Source organism: Falco naumanni, chromosome 2 (assembly GCF_017639655.2).
Source record: "Falco naumanni isolate bFalNau1 chromosome 2, bFalNau1.pat, whole genome shotgun sequence".
In the NCBI taxonomy this organism is placed as follows: Eukaryota; Metazoa; Chordata; class Aves; order Falconiformes; family Falconidae; genus Falco; species Falco naumanni.
Window position 1 is genome coordinate 12,611,453 of NC_054055.1, and position 20,982 is coordinate 12,632,434.

General features: G+C 39.5%; 1 protein-coding gene across 3 annotated transcripts in view; it reads left to right on the forward strand.

Moving 5' to 3' along the window:
- The window catches only part of DCLK1 (doublecortin like kinase 1), a 262,095-nt gene that overhangs the window by 127,027 nt on the left and 114,086 nt on the right, over positions 1–20,982 (forward strand). For all 3 annotated transcript variants that reach the window (XM_040583371.1, XM_040583370.1, XM_040583374.1), the window contains exon 4: positions 8,918–9,017. In XM_040583371.1, the coding sequence (XP_040439305.1) occupies positions 8,918–9,017 (100 nt within the window). The remainder of the gene's footprint in view (positions 1–8,917; positions 9,018–20,982) is intronic.

Genomic DNA, 20,982 nt, shown 5'->3' on the forward strand with positions numbered 1-20,982 from the left:
AGCCTTCTATGATGGAATGAGTGGCTGAGTAGATGAGGGGAGAGCGGTGGATGTTGTCTACCTTGACCTCAGCAAGGCTTTTTACACCGTCTCCCACAACACCCTCATAGTTAAGCTCAGGCAGTGTGGGTTAGGTGAGCGGACAGCAAGGTGGGCTGAGGGCTGGCTGAATGCAGAGCTCCGGGGGCTGTGATCAGTGGTGCAGAGTCCAGCAGGAGGCCTGTAGCCAGCGGTGCTCCCCAGGGGTCAGTGCTGGGTCCAGGCCTGTTTGACTTATCCACCAATGACCTGGATGAAGGGACAGAGTGTACCCTCAGCAAGTTGCTGATGACACAAAACTGGGAGCAGTGGCTGCTACACCAGAAGGCTGCACTGCCATTCAGCAAGACCTGGACAGGCTGGAGAGCTGGGCAGAGAGGGACCTAATGATGTTCAATAAAGGCAAGTGTAGGGTCCTGCACCTGGGGAGGGACAACCCCATGTACCAGTACAGGCTGGGGCTGACCTGAGGGAAGGCAGCTCTGCGGAAAAGTACCAGGGAGTGGTGGTGGACAGCAAGTTGCCCATGAGCCAGCAGTGTGCCCTGGTGGCCACGAAGACCAGTGGGATCCCGGGGTGCATTAGGGGGAGCGTGGCCAGCAGGTGGAGGGAGGTTCTCCTGCCCCTCTGCTCTGCCCTGGTGAGGCCACATCTGGAGTGCTGTGTCCAGTGCTGGGCTTTCCAGTTCAAGAGAGACAGGGAACTACTGGAGAGGGCCCAGCGGAGGGCTGCAAAGATGATGAGGGAACTGGAACATCTTCCCAGTGAGGAAAGGCTGAGAGAGCTGGGCCTATGTAGACTGGAGAAGACTGAGAGGGGACCTTATCAATGTCTACAAATACTTTCAGGGGGTGAGTGTCAGGAGGATGGGGCCAGGCTCTTTTCAGTGGTGCCCAGTGACAGGACAAGGAGCAACAGGGACAAACTGCAACACAAGAAGTTCCTTCTGAATATGAGGAAGAACTTCTTTGTATGTAGCACAGAATGGATGTTGATGAATGCACAAATTGTAGAAGCAGACTGATACTACATCTTCAACAATTTAAAAAGTAGAGCAACCTCTGCATTGCTGACAGAGGAAACAAAATGAAGAGTGGTCAGTCCTGAGCCACTGCTGGTCAACAGGCAGCTGCGGTGGAGGTTATACATGGAGCATGGTGTGACTCCCTTGAGGCTGGGGGTGCTGGTTTGCTTTCCATCCACTCCTGGGAGGCAGCAGGAGAACAAGCTATTTCTGCCAAGTTTGAGTGTGAAAATTCATATGTTTCTATCTATGATGGTGCCATGTTTATGGCCATCTATGATGGACCATCTAATTTGGGGGCACACATAGTGTTTCAGAGGCATTAACCTGCAGTGTGTCCACACAAGCCAGTTGTTAAAAAAGACTAGCTTCAGCCAGTTTGAACCCCTACAGCAACATCTCCTCCTCATTTACAGAGGGCACTCTTGTAATGAGAATCTTGTGATAAAACGCTCTTTTTCACTGAAGAGCTCTCACAGCTTGATGATGCAGTTGTCACCATGGAGATTTCACTGCAACAGAAAAGAATGAGTTCTATGCCATTCAGCTTTGGAAACATATAGCAGATACCTCCCAATACCTTCAGCTAAGCCACCACCTGAGAAGAGAACGTGGATGAGAAGCTAAGAGAGGAAGTACATATATGCTGATCATAAATTATACTTTTTTGTACAGGACTGGATCTCGGAAAGTGGCATGTGTGTAAAAACTGATAAATGTGAAAGGGCATCAATGAAAGCCTCAGAGCCTGAGCCAACAGGAAGGGAATAGACTTGCCTTGAACTTCAAGGCAATATTCAAATGTGATGCTCTGTGAATTCCTGTTGAAGTCTAATTCATTTCCCTCAGAAAGGGTATTTCTTGCTATTATCCACAGCTCACAGAGAATGGGGTCAGCTGAGGTTCCTCAAAAAAAAAAATTAAAAAAGGGCTAGATAGCAAATTTATTTATAAAGAATGAGTATTTTTCTTTCCCCTTCCTGAAAGCCTTACTGAGATGTTTGGATTTCTCGTTTCACAGCAATGACCTAAAGACGATTACACCAGTATGGAATGATTAATTTCTGATTTTCCTGAAGCCATGAAATCCTTACAAATTAGTAATGGCTGTTTTGCTGGTCTTTCTGATAAGGGAAGTTCTACACAGTAAGGAATATATTACAAAACTGAACAAAGCATTTGGGAAAGCTAGTATGGGAGGCAGCTCCATACTGGCTGGGAGATAAATGTAGTAATATAAAAGATGTCTTCTGTTACTGTAATTCTGCTAGGATTCTGAAATTAAACAAGACTGTTAATACATATACAAACAATTTCTGTAGGACTTAAGGGTACTGGTGGATGAAAAGCTGGACATCAGCCAGCAATGTGCGCTTGCAGCCCGGAAGACGAACCATATCCTGGGCTGCATCAAAAGAAGTGTGGCCAGCAGGCTGAGGGAGGTGAATCTGCCCCTCTGCTCTGCTCTGGTGAGACCCCACGTGGAATACTGCATTCAGCTCGGGAGTCCTCAGCACAGGAAAGAGATGGACCTGTTGGAGCAGGTCCAGAGGAGGGCCACAAAGATGATCAGAGGGATGGAGCACCTCTGCTATGAAGACAGGCTGAGAGAGTTGGGGTTGTTCAGCCTGCAGAAGAGGAGTCTGTGGGAAGATCTTGCTGCAGCATTTCTATACTTAAAGTGGGCTTAGAAGAAAGATTTTTAGCAGGACCTGTTGTGATAGGACAAGGGGTAATGGTTTTAAACTAAAAGAAAGTAGATTTAGGCCAGCTATAATGAAGAAATTTTTCTGCAATGGGGGTGGTGAAACACTGGCAAAGGTTGCCCATAGAGGTGGTAGATGCCCCATCCCTGGAAACATTCAAGGTCAGTCTGGACGGGGCTGGTCTGGACGGGGCTGTGAGCAACCTGATCTAGTGGAAGGTGTCCCTGCTCATTGCGGCATGTGTGTGTGTGTTTGTGGACTAGATGTTCTTTAAAAATCTTTTTCAGCCCAAGGTATTACATGATTCTATGATTTATAATCTCTCAGGAAAAGCCATAGCTGTCATGAGACTTCTTACTGACTGTCTTTGGTAGCCGGCAGTGAAATCAATTCAGGATCTGATCTGAGATGTTCCTCCATGAGCAATAGACAAAGAATGGGGAAATCGTTAAAATAATTAGTGCAGAGGTGATGGTTAGTGGAAAATATAATTTGAGACGTAAATATTAAGACATTAATAAGGATCAATTTATGTCTTAAAACAAGGAGGGCCTTTGTTTTATTGGAAAGATCAGTCAGAGGGCAAAAAAGGAGAAAAATAGTAGAACAAAGTTTATAGTGAGCTCCTTCTACTCAGGAAGAACTAAAGAGACCTGCCTAGGAATTAAATATTGAGGCCAAGTGAATCAAAAGTAGGAGGAAAATAAAAAAAATCCATAATAAAACTCATAAAACTTGATACAAAACTGAGTCAGAGTCCTAAAATCAGGACTCATTTACACACTGAGGTTTTTCCAAATATATGATTGGGGTTTTTTAACTGTTTCACTGTCAGGGAAATGATGATCAAACTCAATATGACATTGGTTCAGGTTCAAAAAAGCTACTTTAAAATAGCTTTAAAACTTCCCAGTTGGCTGGCTACGGGGTAGAGGCTGGAAGGCACTTGCCACTGATTCTCTGCTTGCCCCCCTCCTTTGGGCTGCTCTTGCCTCGGTAGCCTCATTTACCCCCCTGTTGCCCTCAGTCTGCACTCCTGCCTTGCAGCCTGCCTCTCCTCCTTCCTTTATGCCTCATGTTTTCCTTTTGCCATCCTTCATTTCTCTTTGTCTTTCCAGAAAACCCCTATAACCACTTACCGTTTGAATTCTCCTTACATCCTTCTGCATCTTTTTTGTTTTACCACCTCATTTCTTTGTCCTCACTTTTCTTTCCAGCTCTCCAACAGCAGTGGTGCCTGAGGGCACCCCAGCTTGAGATTTTCTCATTGCTCATCCAAAATAGCTTTCAGCTTTGAGTCTAATTAAGTTGTTGTTATTAAAAGAGGACAAACACACAGAACACCCCCCACCCCCTTCTTCTTCATCCAAGAAGGAAGCATTGTGAAAATTGTAAGAAAAACATGAGAGTTAGTAATCCTGGTGGCGGTGATGTACTGTGCTGTTGCTGTGAGCTATTCCTGAATGCAGGGGAAAATTTGAGTTTCTGATTATTTTTCACTTAAAAATTTTGGAGTCGGTATTAACTTGATATGTGGTCTGCTCTAAAATAATAGGAACATATTCGATTTGCTGTAACTGACATATGCAAAACAAAAATTGTTCTGGTTTTTTTTGTGCATGTGTGTGTTTTAAATCATGAATTCAGAAAGATCCCTGATCCCACTATAGCCAGAATATAGTGATTATAAACGGTGATTTTATCTGTAGCTTTCATGGCATGCTTGTAGAGAAAGGATTGATTAAATTGTCCATCCCTCCCTCCTTCCTTCCCTCTCTCGTCCCTCTCCCTCTCTTCCCCTTGCCTTTCCCTCTCTTTTCCCTCCATTCCTGCTTCTCTCTCTCTGTCCTTCTGCACCTCCTCCACACCAGTACTGACTGCTCTTTCTCACTTGTCGTGAGAGAATAAAACCAGGTAATGCTCTACAAGCTATTATTCTTACTCTCAGGTCATCTGTGCTCCAAAAGATAAAGCACAATTTCTCACATCGTTTATAGATATAAGAAAGAGAGTCTCCATAACAAAGTTACCAACTTCAAAGAGGCGAGTATTAAGAGCATAAATGTTTCAGGCCAGTTGAGGGAAAACAAAAGGCTCCACAATAGTTAGGATATTTCTCATTGGTTCCAGGTACTCACCTGTTTAAAAAAAAAAGAAAGAAAAGTTAAGGTAGTTTTTACAGCGGCTCAGCATCTGTGCTATGGTGCAAAGCCAGTCCTGAGGCTAGGATGGAAGCCAAGTTTGCTGCTCTGTTCCCTGTTCTCCTTCTGGGGCAGTTCAGCTGATCTGCTTCATGCTCCCCCAGAGGCTGTGGGTGCTTGGCCCATCTGGATCCCCAAGTCCCCTCTGGGCTTCTAGCGAAAGTACCACAGCAACTGCTGAGATACGAAATAATTTGAGATTCTTCCTAGGCAGACACTTGCATTTCCCACTGGAAGGCAGGTGAGATTCATAAGTTTTTACTAGGACAAGGATTTGTGGGGGATCCAGGCTTCAGCCTGTACAGCTTGCTCAGGTGAGTTTAGGCATGACAAATACTTCTTCCTCTCCTCTGTTTTGCACTGGGTACGTACAGGTCAGCTAGTCTTCTTCACATGACTTACATATAGCCTGAAGCCTATACTAGTGATCAATTTTCTTTGCTGCTGCTTGTCGGTTTTCTCACCACTGATGAAAAGGATTGTAATGCCCGAGACTCCCTAGCCTCTGGTGATGTTACTGTTATTTATCCATTCCCCTACGAGAGTGTGAGACACCATTAACTTTAAATATCACCTCTTTGCCAGAAAGTTTTTTGTTTATAAGTTTCACAGTATGTTTAGTACCAGGTGTGTGGTAGAAAACATTTATTTTTTCAGTTTCTTTTTACTTAAGGTGTATGTTTGACCGTTCCTGCATAGACTTTGTTTTCCTCACTGTCAGAAATGTCCTGGTGGAATATGGAAGATAAAAACTCATTTGTGAAAAAGAAGAAGATGGATTCTGTGACTTGAAAATAACAAAAATGTTCAGGGAGACTTTTGTAATTCACTATTTTTAAAATGGGCTCTATTTAAAGTTGATCATGTGCAACAGAGCACACTGGCCTTTTAAGCATTGGTACAGTCCAGTATGGGTGATACAAATCCTTGATCTTCTAAACTGTAACTTTTGAGGAGCTGTGTTCTCCATAAGTGAAAATGGGTAATAAAAAGCAGGTCCTGTTGCTTAGCTGATGGCTGATAGTGAATAGAAAGTGCTTGCAGATTTCTATCCAAAAAAGCCTGGAAGGGGGTGCTGTGTATTTGTTAGATGCCTTCTGGAAAGGCCCTTCTGTGAAACCTCTGAGGAGTGTGAGCTGAGGATTGGAGAGGGCGAGGGATGTTGAGACATAAAGGATGGAAAATACAGACAGCGAAGGACATTCCAAGGCTTCAAATAAATAACATAAAAAGATATTGGAAGCCTGAAGAGAAGTTATTTCAGAGGGGAGTGGGTTTGGAAAGAACTTAAGCTCTTGCTATGAGCTTTCTAGATAATTCCTAAATTAATAAAATCCCTGGAGACAAGAAAAACTTGTGTATGTAGCGTATGTAGTTTTACATACACTATAGGAAACTGAGAGCATGGAGAAAAGAGGCAAGCATAAGAACACTTTAAATTATGAGTGTAAAGTTTAATAAAATGCAAGGATATCTAAGTAGAAATTATTTTTCTATTGTGCTGATCCTATTTTCTTTCTTATTTGCATATAAATTGCACTGATTGAACCTGAGATGCTTTAAATAGTGGCAGAGTTGAGCCTGGTTAGGTGTTGTTACCTCCATTTTAATGTCTTGGTTAGGCTTGAATAAAATCCTCTTAACTGGGCAGAGACAAGCATTTCTGAGTTTTATTAAATTCATACTTTTTAAAAATTATTATTCAAATATGAATTTGATTTTAATTCGTCCTTGTTGTCAAAATAGATCAATTTTGTGCCTAGCGTGACTTATTATTTGCTCAGTTTCTAATACTCTGCTCGGTATAAACATGAATGTAAAGGTTATCACTCCCCAGAAGTGTGTCAAACTTGGGAGGCAACAGGAAATAACAGGATTTTTAATGTCATTTTGTGAATTAGTAGTTTCGTACATGCTGTGGGAGAGGTAGCAATTTCAGAGGAACTTGACTGAAGGGAAGAGATGTTTGAAACTTGGTGGGAGTATGGGGTGGGAAGATAGTCAAGATATGTCTTGTGGACAAAAAAAAAGATGGTAAGTAAATGACTTTATATAAAGGTTGCTGAGGCTGATACACTAATAGAACATAAACTGAGTAGGAGCATGGTAAAAAGCTCTGTCAAATATTAACATTTTTAATGTTGGTGTTCAGGTACTGTGAGGTGTTAAGATGGCAGTCGTGATAGGAATAGGGTTGTGGTAGAGTTGAATTTAAAAATATGTGCATTGCTTAAGGAAAGGAGTTTTGGGGATTACCTTTGTGTCTTTGGGTATTTATTTCATCTAGTTCTACTCTCCATTCCTACTCTGCAAGCAAGTCATGATATGTACCACTATTTTTCTTCCTTGAGATTTTTCTAGCGTAGAGGCTTATAACTGTTGTAGATGCCAAAGCCTTAAGGCATGTTTCCCGGAAGCATGATGTGAATTTTATAACCCCTAGACACCAGTCTCTGCAGATTAGAAAGGTGCTTGCTTTTATGCCGAAGCCTGGAAATACCTCATTGGCCAATTCTTTCATTTGTGTTTTTGTAGGCTCTAAATGCTGGCTTTCCCCCCCCTGCTTTTTATTAGGTTAGCTAGACTGTTCTCAAATATTTTGTCAATTTTTCGAGATTTTCATGTGTTACTTTCCTGTCTGTAAACTTGAAAGTCTATTTGTGAAATTATCCTGTTCAAATATTAGTGCACTATTTATTTACAAAACACGATATAAAAAAATAAGCGAACGTAGCCTTTTAAAATCTTCTTGTAAATGTGAAACAGGAACAGAGTTTACCAAATGTCTTTGACTTTTTAAAGGTAGTCAGACACCTAATTTTTTTTTTTTAAATCTGTCAAAACTGGATCAGCAAGTCCAATGTCAGATTATGGGAAAGTTACTGATTTTTCTTCAAGAATATTAGTAAAAGTAGTCATATAAATGGAAACATTAAACTGTTAAATAGTGCCTTGTGAAGTAAAAGCTCTTGTAAGGAAATTATAGAATTGGAATCAAAGTGAGACCTTTAAAGGTCATCTAGTCCAGCCTCCCTGCAATGAGCAGGGACATCTTCAACTAGATCAGGTTGCTCAGAGCTCCGTCCAGGCTGACCTTGAACATTTCCAGGGATGGGGCATCTACCACCTCTCTGGGCAACCTGTTCCAGTGTTTCACCACTGTCATTGTAAGAAATTTCTTCCTTATATCTAGTCTAAATCTACCCTTTTTTAGTTTAAAACCATTACCCCTTGTCCTACCACTGAAAGTATGTCCCATCTTTCTTATAAGTTCCCTTCAAATATTGAAAGGTCACAATAAGGTCTCCCTGGAAATCTCCTGTATGGACATGATAATACACCAGTGTAATCCTGATTATTCATATTTGGGAGTAGAAAGGGGTTACCCTTTTACTCAGTACTAGAAGAACCATTACCCACTCACCTGACTGTTCAGCTTGATGCCTTCAAAGAGGCTTCATTTTGACTCTGCTAGCGAAGAGGAAGAGTGTGATGGAGACTCAGTTCACCCATATGAGTTCCATTCCCTGCCAGGGAGATTTTGCTGAAATAACTCCATTTCATTATTCTGCATACAAAGCTGTAACCTTGTTTCATTGCAAAGGATGGAGACATGGGCTCAAAAGCAAATTAATTATCCACTAAGTACTGAATAGTACCTTGTGCATAAACAAAAGGCATTTACCTCATACCCCATTGATGCATCATGTAATAAATGTGACAGTTACAGCTTTTTGTCTTATCTCTCTCTTCCTGCAGTGTCCATGAAAGTGTTTCTCACTTGTAACAGATGGTCAGAGCACAGCTTTGAAATTTATCTGGAGATGAAGCCCTGTTGATTCCATTAAAAGTGTTCATGCAGATGGAGACAAGGAGGCATTTGTTGTTCTTACGATTCTGATGATGAGGTATTTCATGCAATGCCTTCCTCTCCCTTTTGCTTGCAGGTGATGTGCCTTCAGGATTTCTTTGGCGATGATGACATTTTTATTGCATGTGGACCAGAAAAGTTCCGTTACCAGGATGATTTCTTGCTGGATGAAAGTGGTAAGAAGGTGTATTTTAAAACTTTTACAACCAGAGTAGAGGGCAGATTTCTATATCACACTAATTAATACAAAACTGTATCACCTAAATTGATTTCAGAAAGAGCCTAAATATTTTTATTCTTTAAATTCTGACTACTGAAAATAAGTAACTGAAAGGAACAATAAAGTTACCCAGTGAAATATATCTGCCTATCTAGCATCAAACTTCACTTTAGCCTGAATTTTGTATATCATAGGAAATGGTTATGTGTTTGGTGGAACTCCTCTTTTTCCAATGTCTGTCTTAGCATTTTGTCTTTATTTTCTGTTGAATTTATTCTGCTGCTTTGTCATAATCTTTCAAGCTCACAGTTCTTACAATTGAGATTTATATAATATTTCACAAGTTATATGATAAAGGAAGATAGATACAATTCTGTATGGAAGATAAATATAATCAGTAAATGCAGCGAAAGTCATCTGAGAAAATTCAGGGACTTCTGTTTTCTCAGACACTGACTAATACAATAATGTGATCAATGTACATAATCCTCATGTTCAATTTGAAAATACCTATATTGTTACAAAGAATATTTCTAATTTAGGAACCATGGCAGGAAGAAAAAAACTATGTTTCGTAAATTTGGGGGAAAAAAATCTACCACTTTAATTGTATTTATTTTTGTGTACAGCAAGATTCAGCAAAGGTTTTATTGCCCCTACACTTTCTCTCAGCCCAGGGTGTGTTTGTAATCCATTGGTATCAGCTGCTCTCATCTTTTTGAAATATCAAAGATCTCAAAGAACAGCTGACTGAAACATCAGTCAGAAAAGACTTTGTTACAGTAGTAACTCCTTCATAGTCATCATGTGTGTGGTTTTTTAACTTCAGTACTTCATCATTGTTTATGATGCTAGATGATGCAGTTGTGAATGATGGTGCAGTTGTATTTCCCTAACTAACCTGTGAAACTGGAAGGCTTCTTGGTTCACTTGGATCCAGACAAATGCTCCATTAGCTTGTGTAGGAGCAGAATAAGGTGGTTTGCACAGACCATACCTTGTGAGCTGAGGGATGAGTCTGAAATGAGTATCTTTCCTACTGGACACGGGAATGACATTTTGTGTCAGGCACAGACAGGAGCAAGCACTCATTCTGCCTTCCTCTAGAGGGCCTTGTAATATGGAAATAAAAATCAAATGATGCACCAGGTTTGCTCTTTGCAATAATGAAATTGCTGTAGTTGCCTCTAAGGTGAAATGTACAAACCATGGAAAAGTAACTTTAGGCATCTTTAGGACAGGAATTAGAAAGGTAAGGGGACATATTTGGGCAGCAGGGGAGTTTCCCAGTTGGCGATGTGGCCAGCACAGTCATTCTTGCCTTTAACGACAGGACAACCAGGTAGCTGACTGCATAGTCTGGATTCATTTGTGTCTCTGATCTGAAAGATGACATTGGCAGCTGCCTGGCATCTCCTCACAGTGAATCCTGCAGCAGTTTTTCCAGCACTGGCTCAGGGAGAAGTGCTGACAACATATTTGTCTAAATCCCTTTTTGAAGTACACAGCTCTTTTTTGGAGGTCTTGTGTCAAAGTACAGACATAGCCTGACTCTGCCTAGTCTTTATTTGTCTGACATATCATCATCTCTTTGAGTAAGCAGTCTTTCTCTAGAACATTGGTGCTAAAACCCATATTATGCTGAGCTGGAAAAAAAAGCGCTTAAAATCTAGGCTGAAAATACAGCTTTAGCAATTTGTTGTGGTGTTTGCTTTTCTACTAGGTAAAGATTCAATGAATGACTATTTTGAGTATAGGAGCAAAGAAAGAGCATAAAATCAGACTCCAGACTGTAATTTCTTTGCAAAATGTACTTCAACTTTGCTCTATATTTTTGGGGGAAGTTTGGTATCAGAAAACTTGTTTAGGTTGCTTGCCGTTAAAAGCTGATATACCAGCTGATACACATCTACCCAGCCTTTTCTGAGGTAAGAGAGGTAAGAACAAGATTTGAAGAGAGAATTAGAAAACAACTGAGCTTTCAGCTTGTTTTGCTTGGTAGATGAAGTTTGTGGGATCACACTGTGTGTCTGTGTGTTCCTCATAGTTAATCTAAGAACATTAAAATTATCACTAAGTGCTGTCCAACTGTGCAAGGCTTGGAAAGCCAGTCTCTGCTTCCCTGAAAAGCAGCTTGAAGCAACACTGTGCTAGTCTCAGTCACTACATCCCTCCAGTGTTTCCCAGTTTCAGCCAGATGAGGAGAATAATAGCTAAGGTGTTGCAGTTTAAAGAATAAAGAAAAACAAAATTTTAAGGTGGGCAAGAAAAACAGAGAGAATGAATACTTAAACAACCACAGCCCTGGGCTTTTGGGAATTGTTTATCAAAGAATACCCTTGTTCTGTGGTGTGTGTTCAGAGCTCCTGATACTAGAGGCAAGTAAGAGACAAAGTTTCTGGGATTGGAAGACCTATCAGCTGTACTGGGATCCATTTTAGCTATCTCTAGGTATCAAGAGAGTAGGTACCTGCAGCTGAGCCAGTCTCAGTAGGTTTCTTTCTTAGTAAATAAAACTTAGACCTATTGACAAGGTAGATGTTTGACTTAGTTGAAGATGAATGTTTAGAACAGTTAGTGTGGATTATGCTCCAGAACTGTCTGGATCTTTTGTAAAGAGATCTATATGCCTGATTTAGCTGTTCTGAATCTATACTGTATTTCTGTAAAGCTGCTGAAAAAGCTTTTAGGGTGAGATTAATTTCACCCCATCAGAAAGGAAAAGTCTAAAGTTAGTCTGCATTATTCCTAGTCATCTTTCTTTATCCTGCTCCCATGGCTTGCTCCTAGCACAGGATAACACCTTCTAAAAGCCATAGAACCAAAAATTTTAAAAAAACAGTCTAGAAGGCAGTGAATCAATCTTCCTGTCTAACTGTGGAATTAATATTCCCCATTTAATTTCTGATGAACTTGTCTAACATGCCCCTTTAACAGCTCTGATGAGGAATCTGTAACTTCCCAAGACATTCTGTGCCAGTGGTGAACTCTCCTCACTGTTTTTCAGTTATCTTACCCCAGATTCCCTTGCTATAAATGAAGCCCATTACTACTTTTCTTATCTACTGTGAACATGGGAAACAGATGATTCCTTTTTCTTTGAAAAAATCTGTGGGCTTCCATAAGCCTCATCAATTTTCTCTTCTTTAGGCTGAACAATTAGTTCAGCCTTTCTTTGTTTAGACTTCAGGCTCAAACCTGTCCTTGAAGGAAGGAGTGTGTTCCTTCTTTCTATCATCTCATTTCTCTGTTTTATGTCTTTCAGGAAGAGGCATTGCATATCCCCTTGGCAATCAGTTAAGAAAAGTCAGTTAATTAGGGACCCATCAAAGAGAAAAACAAGCAGTCGGCACTGTACATTGCAGTATCTTCTCTCTTCCTTGACGTACAGATGGTTTTCATATTAAGCACACAGTTTATCACATGAAATACAGTATCAATAGGCACCCCCCCCATCATAATTCCTAGCAATCATCTGCATATCTGACCAAATCAATAGATACAATAGCCACACACACTTCCATCAAGAGAACTGCAGATGGGGCATGAGGATGCATCAGAATGACCGTAAAATTAAGAAGTAAATACTCCTTGTTTGTCAAGCATCAGTGGAAATGCTGTTTTCATAGAAAGTTTTTTTGGGAAAAGCACAAAACCATTGTATTAATGAAGCACACATTACATCAACCCGCTTGTAAGAAGAAATATTCCTCGGCATAGAATATGGCCATGGCTGCTTCAGGCATTGTTAGTTTGCGGTTCTGGAAACTTTCCCAGAAATCCCAGGTTTTCTTTAACTGATGGTGATTCAGTTTTCAAAGAAAAGAACTCAGAGGATGGTTTTCTATAGACCTCAGCTGTGTGTTGGCAGAGATTAGGGTTTAAGTGCCACGCTCACAAAAATATTTGCAATCAGCTGTTATTTCGGCACCTAAATAGGATTTGGCAATGCAAATAACTCACGGGATTGGCCCTAAATGAGAACATCTCCTTGGATTATACGGATATTTCTTTCTTAGCACTGTAAAATATGAGAGTTTTGCTGGCGGTATCAGACTTAATTTTAAAAAAGTTAAGGTATTTTTTATGCTTAGTTAGTGTTGGCTGAGTGCTTTGGAAGCTTAAGTCGCACAAACTGAAGTATGGTGGATTTCATCACATACTGAGATGCATCATGTTAAAAGGCTGCAATGCCAGCTGACCAAAGCCAGTGTCTGCCTCCAAGCAGAGCGTAACCAACATAGAATGTCTGGATGTGAAAACAACTGCAGTTCACTTGTCAAGAGCACATATTACTGTTATGGAAACAATGATGAGAATGACCCTTCTAGGGGAAAATTAGGACTGGAATCTATGAAACTTAATTTCGCTTTGATTTTGCTGGCCTGTGTTAGTCCTCAGCTCAGCGTCTCTGTGCCAGCAGTGTTACTGCTTCATCTTGCCAGCAGCAGACAACTTGCCAGGAAAATCTGAGTCCTGTGGCGTCCGCACACGTGCGTGTGTGCGTGGAGGCATGCACATGCATCTGATTCAGTAACTGCTGTTAAGGTCAGGAATATCATGTTTATCCCTGTTAATAACTGTCAGGTTTCTGTAACCTCCATTACTCTGTCCTTCCTAAAAGAGAGAGGAAGGAGAAATCAGTTATAGTCCTCTTCTACCCTGATTTATAGGACAGAGACTGATGTATTAAGCAGTTTTTGGCTGGACTTAGGAGTGGAGAGCATGCTGGCTGACTTACTCTGCCCTCATCAAAAACTCGTGCTTTGGCAATTGGAAAGTAATGGTGGGTTCTGGGGACTCTGAGATATAACTTTGCTTTCAACAGAGGCATAAATATAAAGTGTTCCAGCACGGTGTGATATTTTCAAATGTCAACAACTGCTGGGGCCTGGAGACAGATATTCTGTGTACAATGCAGAAATAAACAAAGGGAGGAGGGACCAGTCCTCTGGCTGTGTGTACCATTTCAGACCGATGGTTCAGAAAGGGCAGAAAGAAAGAAGCTGGGTTTCCTGTGGATTTGCATCCAGTGACCCCTTTATTTTCTTACTCCAAGACCTCCAATTTCATCTCCACCCTCTCATCATGCCTTAGACACTTGCATAGTACCCTCAGCTCCTTCCCATTTGGTACACCGCTGCTTTTCCTCATTCCCTTCCTCACAGTAAGGACATTAACAGGGTGTCTGTTTCATCCAGCAGTGTGATAGTTTCACCACTTTCCCAATAACAATAGGAATATCTCGTCACTGAGACCACCTGCATCCCACTGCACTGGAAGTACCTCCGTCCCTCAGCTGGCATGCCAGGCTTGGCTCTAGCTGCGTGGAAGGACTCAGCCACATGGTAGTGTGCAAGTGACTCACTTGTTTCTGTTGTGTTAAACTTTTAAAAGGAGAATGCTGATCTGCAGTTAAATACTAAGAAAAGCCTGTTAGCCTGATCATCAGGTGGTTGTTAATATAATATCATGTGGCGCTCATTAAATAAAATCTGTAGTAACACTTGGGTCGAATGAGCTGTTCACATGAAAAATGCATTCACAGAACCTCAGGTTTTTTTCTGCGCAGGATTTCTTTTAACATTTGGCACTTTTTTATAGGTATGTTGCCGATTATATAAGCCCATTTCTTTATCTGTTGTCTGCAAGATATTTGCTTTGAATATTCTCTACTCTGTCTCACAGGTCTACTTATTTGAGACATTGCTTCTCACTTTTCTGCCTAAGCATCTCTAGCAGTGAAAGTCTGGTCATTTAAATCATAAATCTTTGCTCTCCCTAGCTGGCAGATTTATAGACACGAATAAAGACATTAGAGCTTTCAAGAAGATTACATACGTACTTCCCAGTTCAGATTTATACTGAAATGCCTTTCTTTTCTCTCCCTTCCCCTACCTCCTCACCATGCATGCATGTATATTTGCATAGTTATCACTTTTCATCAGTGTTGTTATGAAAAAGTTGCCTGTATGTATAACCAGGAAAAATTGTGATCACTTAAAACTTATAAAACAGTTTCTCATTGAAACTAACCAAACAGTAAGACTGCATTTGATGCTAACTCACTCTGCTCATTGAACCAAATGTTCCTCAATATGTTTTCTGCAGTATTTTCTTTCTCTGATGTCTGTTAAAAATAGCATGAATGAAATGCTATCCAATAAATTAGAACTGGTGGAAATTCCCACTTCGTTTGCATAAGGAGTTTTGAGTGTGCATATTCCTTCAACATTTTACCATGGTAAAGCTGATTTGGGGTATAAAAGTACTAAAAACTTTGGGTCCGAGAATATCAAGAGTTTCTCAATAATATGTGCATATTAATTAATGGCATTTTTATTGGGAATTTATAATATAAAGATTCAGCTTGTTTTAAGTAGAAGAAAAATGGTTATTAAAAATCATCAGTATTTTTATCTTAATGCACAGGAGGTTTTACTCATAACAGGTAGTGTTAATATATAGTTAATAACAGAGTAGACAGAATGTGTTTATGGGTTTGTACAGATTTATATTTTTGCTCTTTTGTTTTATTTTTGTGTTGTATTTCTTGAACTGAATCTTGCCAGGGGAATATTGAGATTAATCAGATTGGTTCAGGTAAAGATTTTTCTTACAACACATTTTAAGCTAGTTTCCTCAGCTATGAATATCTCAATTGTATATCCAAACGCAAAGAGGACAATTCCAGGACAATTCCCATTTTTATGACTAGCCTTAAAAACAATTTTTCAGTTCCGGGGAAGTAACACCGAAATTTGGTAGACATAACAAGGTAGATCTTGGCACTTGAGTTCTTAATTTGGCTGTGTCATGTCTCTTCTTTCATGGAAGTTGCTTTATTTTACAGCCCTTGAGCCTAGTCCACAGTTTGTGTAATACTTCATTCTAGACCACAGGTTGAGTTTTGAGCTTGTATGTTCAGTCTGTATCCTCAGAAGATGGTAGCTTCCAAAATATCCGCTTCCTTTGAGTGCTTTTTAGGAGAGACTTTTATCTTTTCCTTTTCCAGTTCCAGTGATGACAGAAGCAGCAGATAGTAGCTGTGTATTATAAACCCCTCCACTGAGTCTGTTAAGTAGTTTGGAGAGAAGCGGAGAGGAATTTATCATAGATGTTTAGAAATCATCTTTCCTGTATGTTTATCTTTGTACTTTTCCTTGTTTTGTTAATTAACTTGGTAAAATGGAACATAAAGTGTTGGTGATCTTGGCAAGTATATTTGCACTTGTATTTTTCACAGTTTGCAGACCCTTTCCAATGCTGGCAACTATTAGAATCTGATCTATTTCTGAAATGATGAGCCCAGTAGTCCTGTTGCAGGCAATCTTTTGGGTGAGCAATGCAGTCCCATTTCCTCCAGTTATTACAAGTTTGTATGAGACTGTTTCAAGATTAGTAGTCTTTGTAGTGTCAGGGCTTCATTATTCAGTTTGAGAATGTGTACGAACTGTGTCATTTGCTAAACTGTATTAGGACGTGCCCTGGAGACCTTCCTGTTTGTTGGCTACTAGAGTTGTATCAGGGAGATTCTGTATTGCGATTAGATTCTACTCATTATCAATAAAATTGGACTGACTTCTTAGACTGACATTGTAATTTTCTACTTCTCATATTAGATACAAGCCCTATATTTGGAGTTTTATAATGTCTTGAGTAAGTGTGTGCACACGTTTTTAATGGCAGAGCTGTCCACATATTCTCTTATACTGGCAAAACCTTTTGAAAAGAGAATAATTCAAAATCCAGAGTTCATTAGCTTTTAGAAATCAGAAACTTTCTGAAGGCATATGAGGAAAATATTTATCCTTAATATTTCTTAAAGGCCTGTTTTAAAAAACCAAAATCTTACCAAACAGAAACTGCAGTACAGCAGCTGAAAGAGAATCAAAACTAACCTGGATAGTATTTCAAAGTGGTGAAATCAGAAACAGTACATCAGTGACAGATATCCATATCTATATACACATACATATTTAGTGAGATGCTGTGTATACAGACACATATATCAAGCATAAAGGGTTTTACTGTCCTGCAAATACAGCCAGTGGAAGCCCTCAGTGTAGTGGCTGTGTTGGTCTGTACTGCAAAACTGATAGCTCACAATGTATAATGGTTCAGTGCTGCTGTTTTCAAAATGCAACCTACAGAAATTTCCCATTGAAAATTCAAAAGTGTTACCTTAGAGTTCAGGTTGCTCCTGTGAACAGCCACCTTCGAATAAACTTTTTTTATAGCATAGCTCCCTGCAGGAGGACTGGCTGCTAATATTATGCATAAAGTAATTTAAGGCTGAGTAATCATTAGGAAGTCTCATGTTGCCATGGAATTGAACACCCGTAGGTGGTAGGTCATGGAGCTCTGATTTGGATTCTTTTATTCTTCAGTCAGAGCTTTTTTAAAATTTTGTTCTAGAGGAATTGTAGCACTTGGGTTTTTCTTTTGGAAGAAAATCTTCTAGGAACTTAAATTTATTGAAGCAAGAAGGGACCTAATCTGAGATCTCATTCTTTTAACTGGAGGACCTGGGTCAAGGAAAGTTTTTGGAAGATTGCTAATTATTCCTAAGAGAGTGAAAGTTGGTTATAAGACAAAGAAATTTAAATCACTTAGGTTTTCCTGTTACTCTGGAATAGGAAAGGAATTTTTCACAGCTGCTTTGAACAGTTAAGATTGTAAACTGTCTTCCCATTTTTGCTAGACAGAGTGAGGCAGTTTCTGATGAAAACACCATGTTTACGAAGAAAAAAAACTGCAGGAGAGCAAATTTGATGAAGCATTATACAAATTATTCCTGTCTTTAACTTTACATGCTTTTTCTGTTTTGCAAGCAGATATTAATGTCTGCAGAATAGGTGACTTGAGAAAATGTAATAGACTGATGTTTGCATAGCAGTTGCTGTACTGCAGGGCTGGAAGATGGAGTATATTGTTTCTGCTTAAAAGAAATAAATTGGGAAACCACAGGGAATAAATACGTGTCAAGCAGCCTAACTTTGGGATCTAATAAATTGCTTGAAATTGTCATTAAAAGTAGAATTCTTAATTTCATATGTAAGCATTTAATAGTAAAGACAAACCTACATAAATAAAACAAAATTGATTTTTTTCTAGATCACTTTGGGGAGTACTGTTCTCCTGAGATTCCGCTGGGAGTCTGCTGGGATCACAGCTCAGACTGGATGCAGACAGACAGCTGTGTAGTTTTTACCAGCAGGAGAAATATTAACATGTTATGAGAAGCTTTAAACTTCCTAGATGCAGATTAGAGATAAAAGGCTGCTAATGCTAACTGGGAACATTTATTCCATTTAGTTTGGTCTTGTTAATAATAATGATATTACAGAAAAGCCATCTTAGAAAGAGCATTAGATGTTGTAAGCAGGTATTGATTTAATTTATGTTGAATAGAAGATTAAGTAAAACCAAACCTGTCTGGCAATTAAGTTGATTTTTTTACGTATTAAGAGAGAACACTGAAAAATCGAGAGAGTTTGTCAGTGAAGTCGATTAGACTTAAGAGTTTGGGGATGAACATTAGAGGAGGTTTGTAATTTCAACCAAAATGCAACCCAGAAGCTGTCTCAAGTTTGCATCTGTCCGAAATAGATTGGTAAGGATCCAAAATCAACGGGCAGAAAATGGAAAGCCTAAAGAAAAATTAGTCTGTAAAGAAGTCTGTACACAAACCTGAACATGAAAATGTTCACGTAGACACATTTGCCAAAATTATGTGGATTTTGACCTTGCAAAAGAAATTAAATTAGGTAAAGTTTTTAGCCAGATGAGATTAAAAAAACAAAACCCCCAAACAAACTGCCATAAACTGAAGTCACGATACAGTGTAGTAATGACAGTTCTACTATGTCAATGTTTTGGCCTCTGTATTCAGGAAAAAATGAAATCTGTAATGGGAGAAAAGCACCCTTTCTAATCAGATCTTTGGAGAAATGAAAATTACTGTCCCAGGGAAGAATGCAGAAGTTAAGTCAGTTGCAAAAAGCATCGTGTTGTGCAAGCAATACTTGTCACTGTTGAGGAAAAAAGCTTGTACGTGCTATTAAGATAGTAACAGAATTTAACGCTGTGCACCTTCCTGTAAAGCGAAAGAAGCTGATATTAGTAAAGCTTTTCTGTCATTTCTTTACTTATCTGATTTCCCATGCTCAATTAAGATAGGCTCTTTGAGCTTTCAAATAGGACATCAGCTTTATGAACAAACTGATCTGTAAACTTCAAAACACTCCTCTGAATAATCTCTGGAGCATGCTGTGATACACAGAATGAAAGATGGTTTCATGGGCTATTTCCAGCCTAACATACATTTTCAGTCTGCAATTATTTAAACTTTCTCAGAATAATAAAAAAAAAAAGAAAGTCATTGGGACTTTACACACCTCAGTAAGCGTTGTGGTGGTAGCAGATGTTGTTAGTGAAGCCATGTTTTCCAGCTATCCTGCAGTTAGCCTATCGCCAGCGTGACTCAGCCTGTTTACATTAGTTTTACCTAAATAATTATAGCAAAATTTAATTGCCTGAACAAGATAGCATTCAAGGAGAACCCATTAATATCAGTGGCAAAAGCTGCCTAGGGATTTTTAAATTAGAGACAGTCCTGGAGACTTTGGTATTTTTTAACTTGGGAAGCTAATTGCTGGATTTTCTGTTGATAGGTAAAGCAATGTTGCGGCAAGTCCGGGGCAGCTGAAGTCAGCAGTACCATTGTGAAGAGGCAAAAATGTGGGTGGGCTGGCAATTGTATTTGCCTATAGAAGGCAGGCGGGTTTTGTTGCCCACATTACAGAACAGCTCAATGTGCAAGGCATGTGTGCCTAGGTGTGAATGTTGATTTAGTGTCAGCATATAAAAGTGTTTTGCTTTAGTAAGAGTGCTGTATTTAATTGTCTGGTGCATGAGGATTTTGTCTGTAAAAATAAACAGTTGAGGAGCTCCATATTAGAGTAAGTTTGTCTGAATCTCTCATTTTGCCTTTTCCTGTGTCCATTTGTGGACTCCTTAGCCTCTGGTTGATTTGATATCTTACTTATGTCACAGTTCATTTTTTTTCTTGTGTGTATGAAGATTAGATAAAAAAATCAAAATTATTAATATTTGACAGTGTAGGCATTCTTTTTATTAAAGGCCTGCCAAGTAATACTGTTATTTTCAAAACCCATTAGAATACCAGGTGGTTTTATTTCTTCGGACATCACTTTATGGTTTTCTTCTTTAAAAATTGCTGCCTAGTAATTTTCAGTACTCTTATTAGAGGCAAATTTGGGTCACTAACTAGAAAAAAAAAGTCTCTAATATTCTGAATTCCTAGAGGTATGTTAAATAACTTTATTTGTTACAAGAGAACCAGTGTATGTGCCTGTGTATGTTTCTTTAAAGCCAAACCTACTGCAGTGGACAGTTACATAACAGCTTATGTTTAAATGGAACAAAAATATGGTTGTTATACTTCCTTTATTTTTTTCAACAACGTTTTGAAAGTTTCATCTCCTTTTCCTACCCATTACAAGCAACCTACACCTACTTACATGTTCCTGCCAACCAAACCCAAATTCAGACCAGTTACGCAGGTCTGAATTTGGAATAATTGCATTCTTAGGGAAGTGTGTGATTGGTGACTTGGACTAGATTTGGATACAGCTTTTCGTAGTGAAGACAGAGGAATGGTGTGAAAAGAGCCTACAGGTTCCCCCCACCCCCCTGTGATATAACACTCTGTTTTAAATGTATGGGTAGACGGTGTTCGGTAAAGATGAGAGGAAAATCTGTAAGAAATACAAGGTAAACATACCAGTAGTTTAATAGTAAGTGTTGTAGGTACATATCAAGGTAGCATGTAATAGCCAGAATTTTCAACAGGGTTCCAAGATACCTGATATTCTTGTCATGGGCAAGTCTATAAT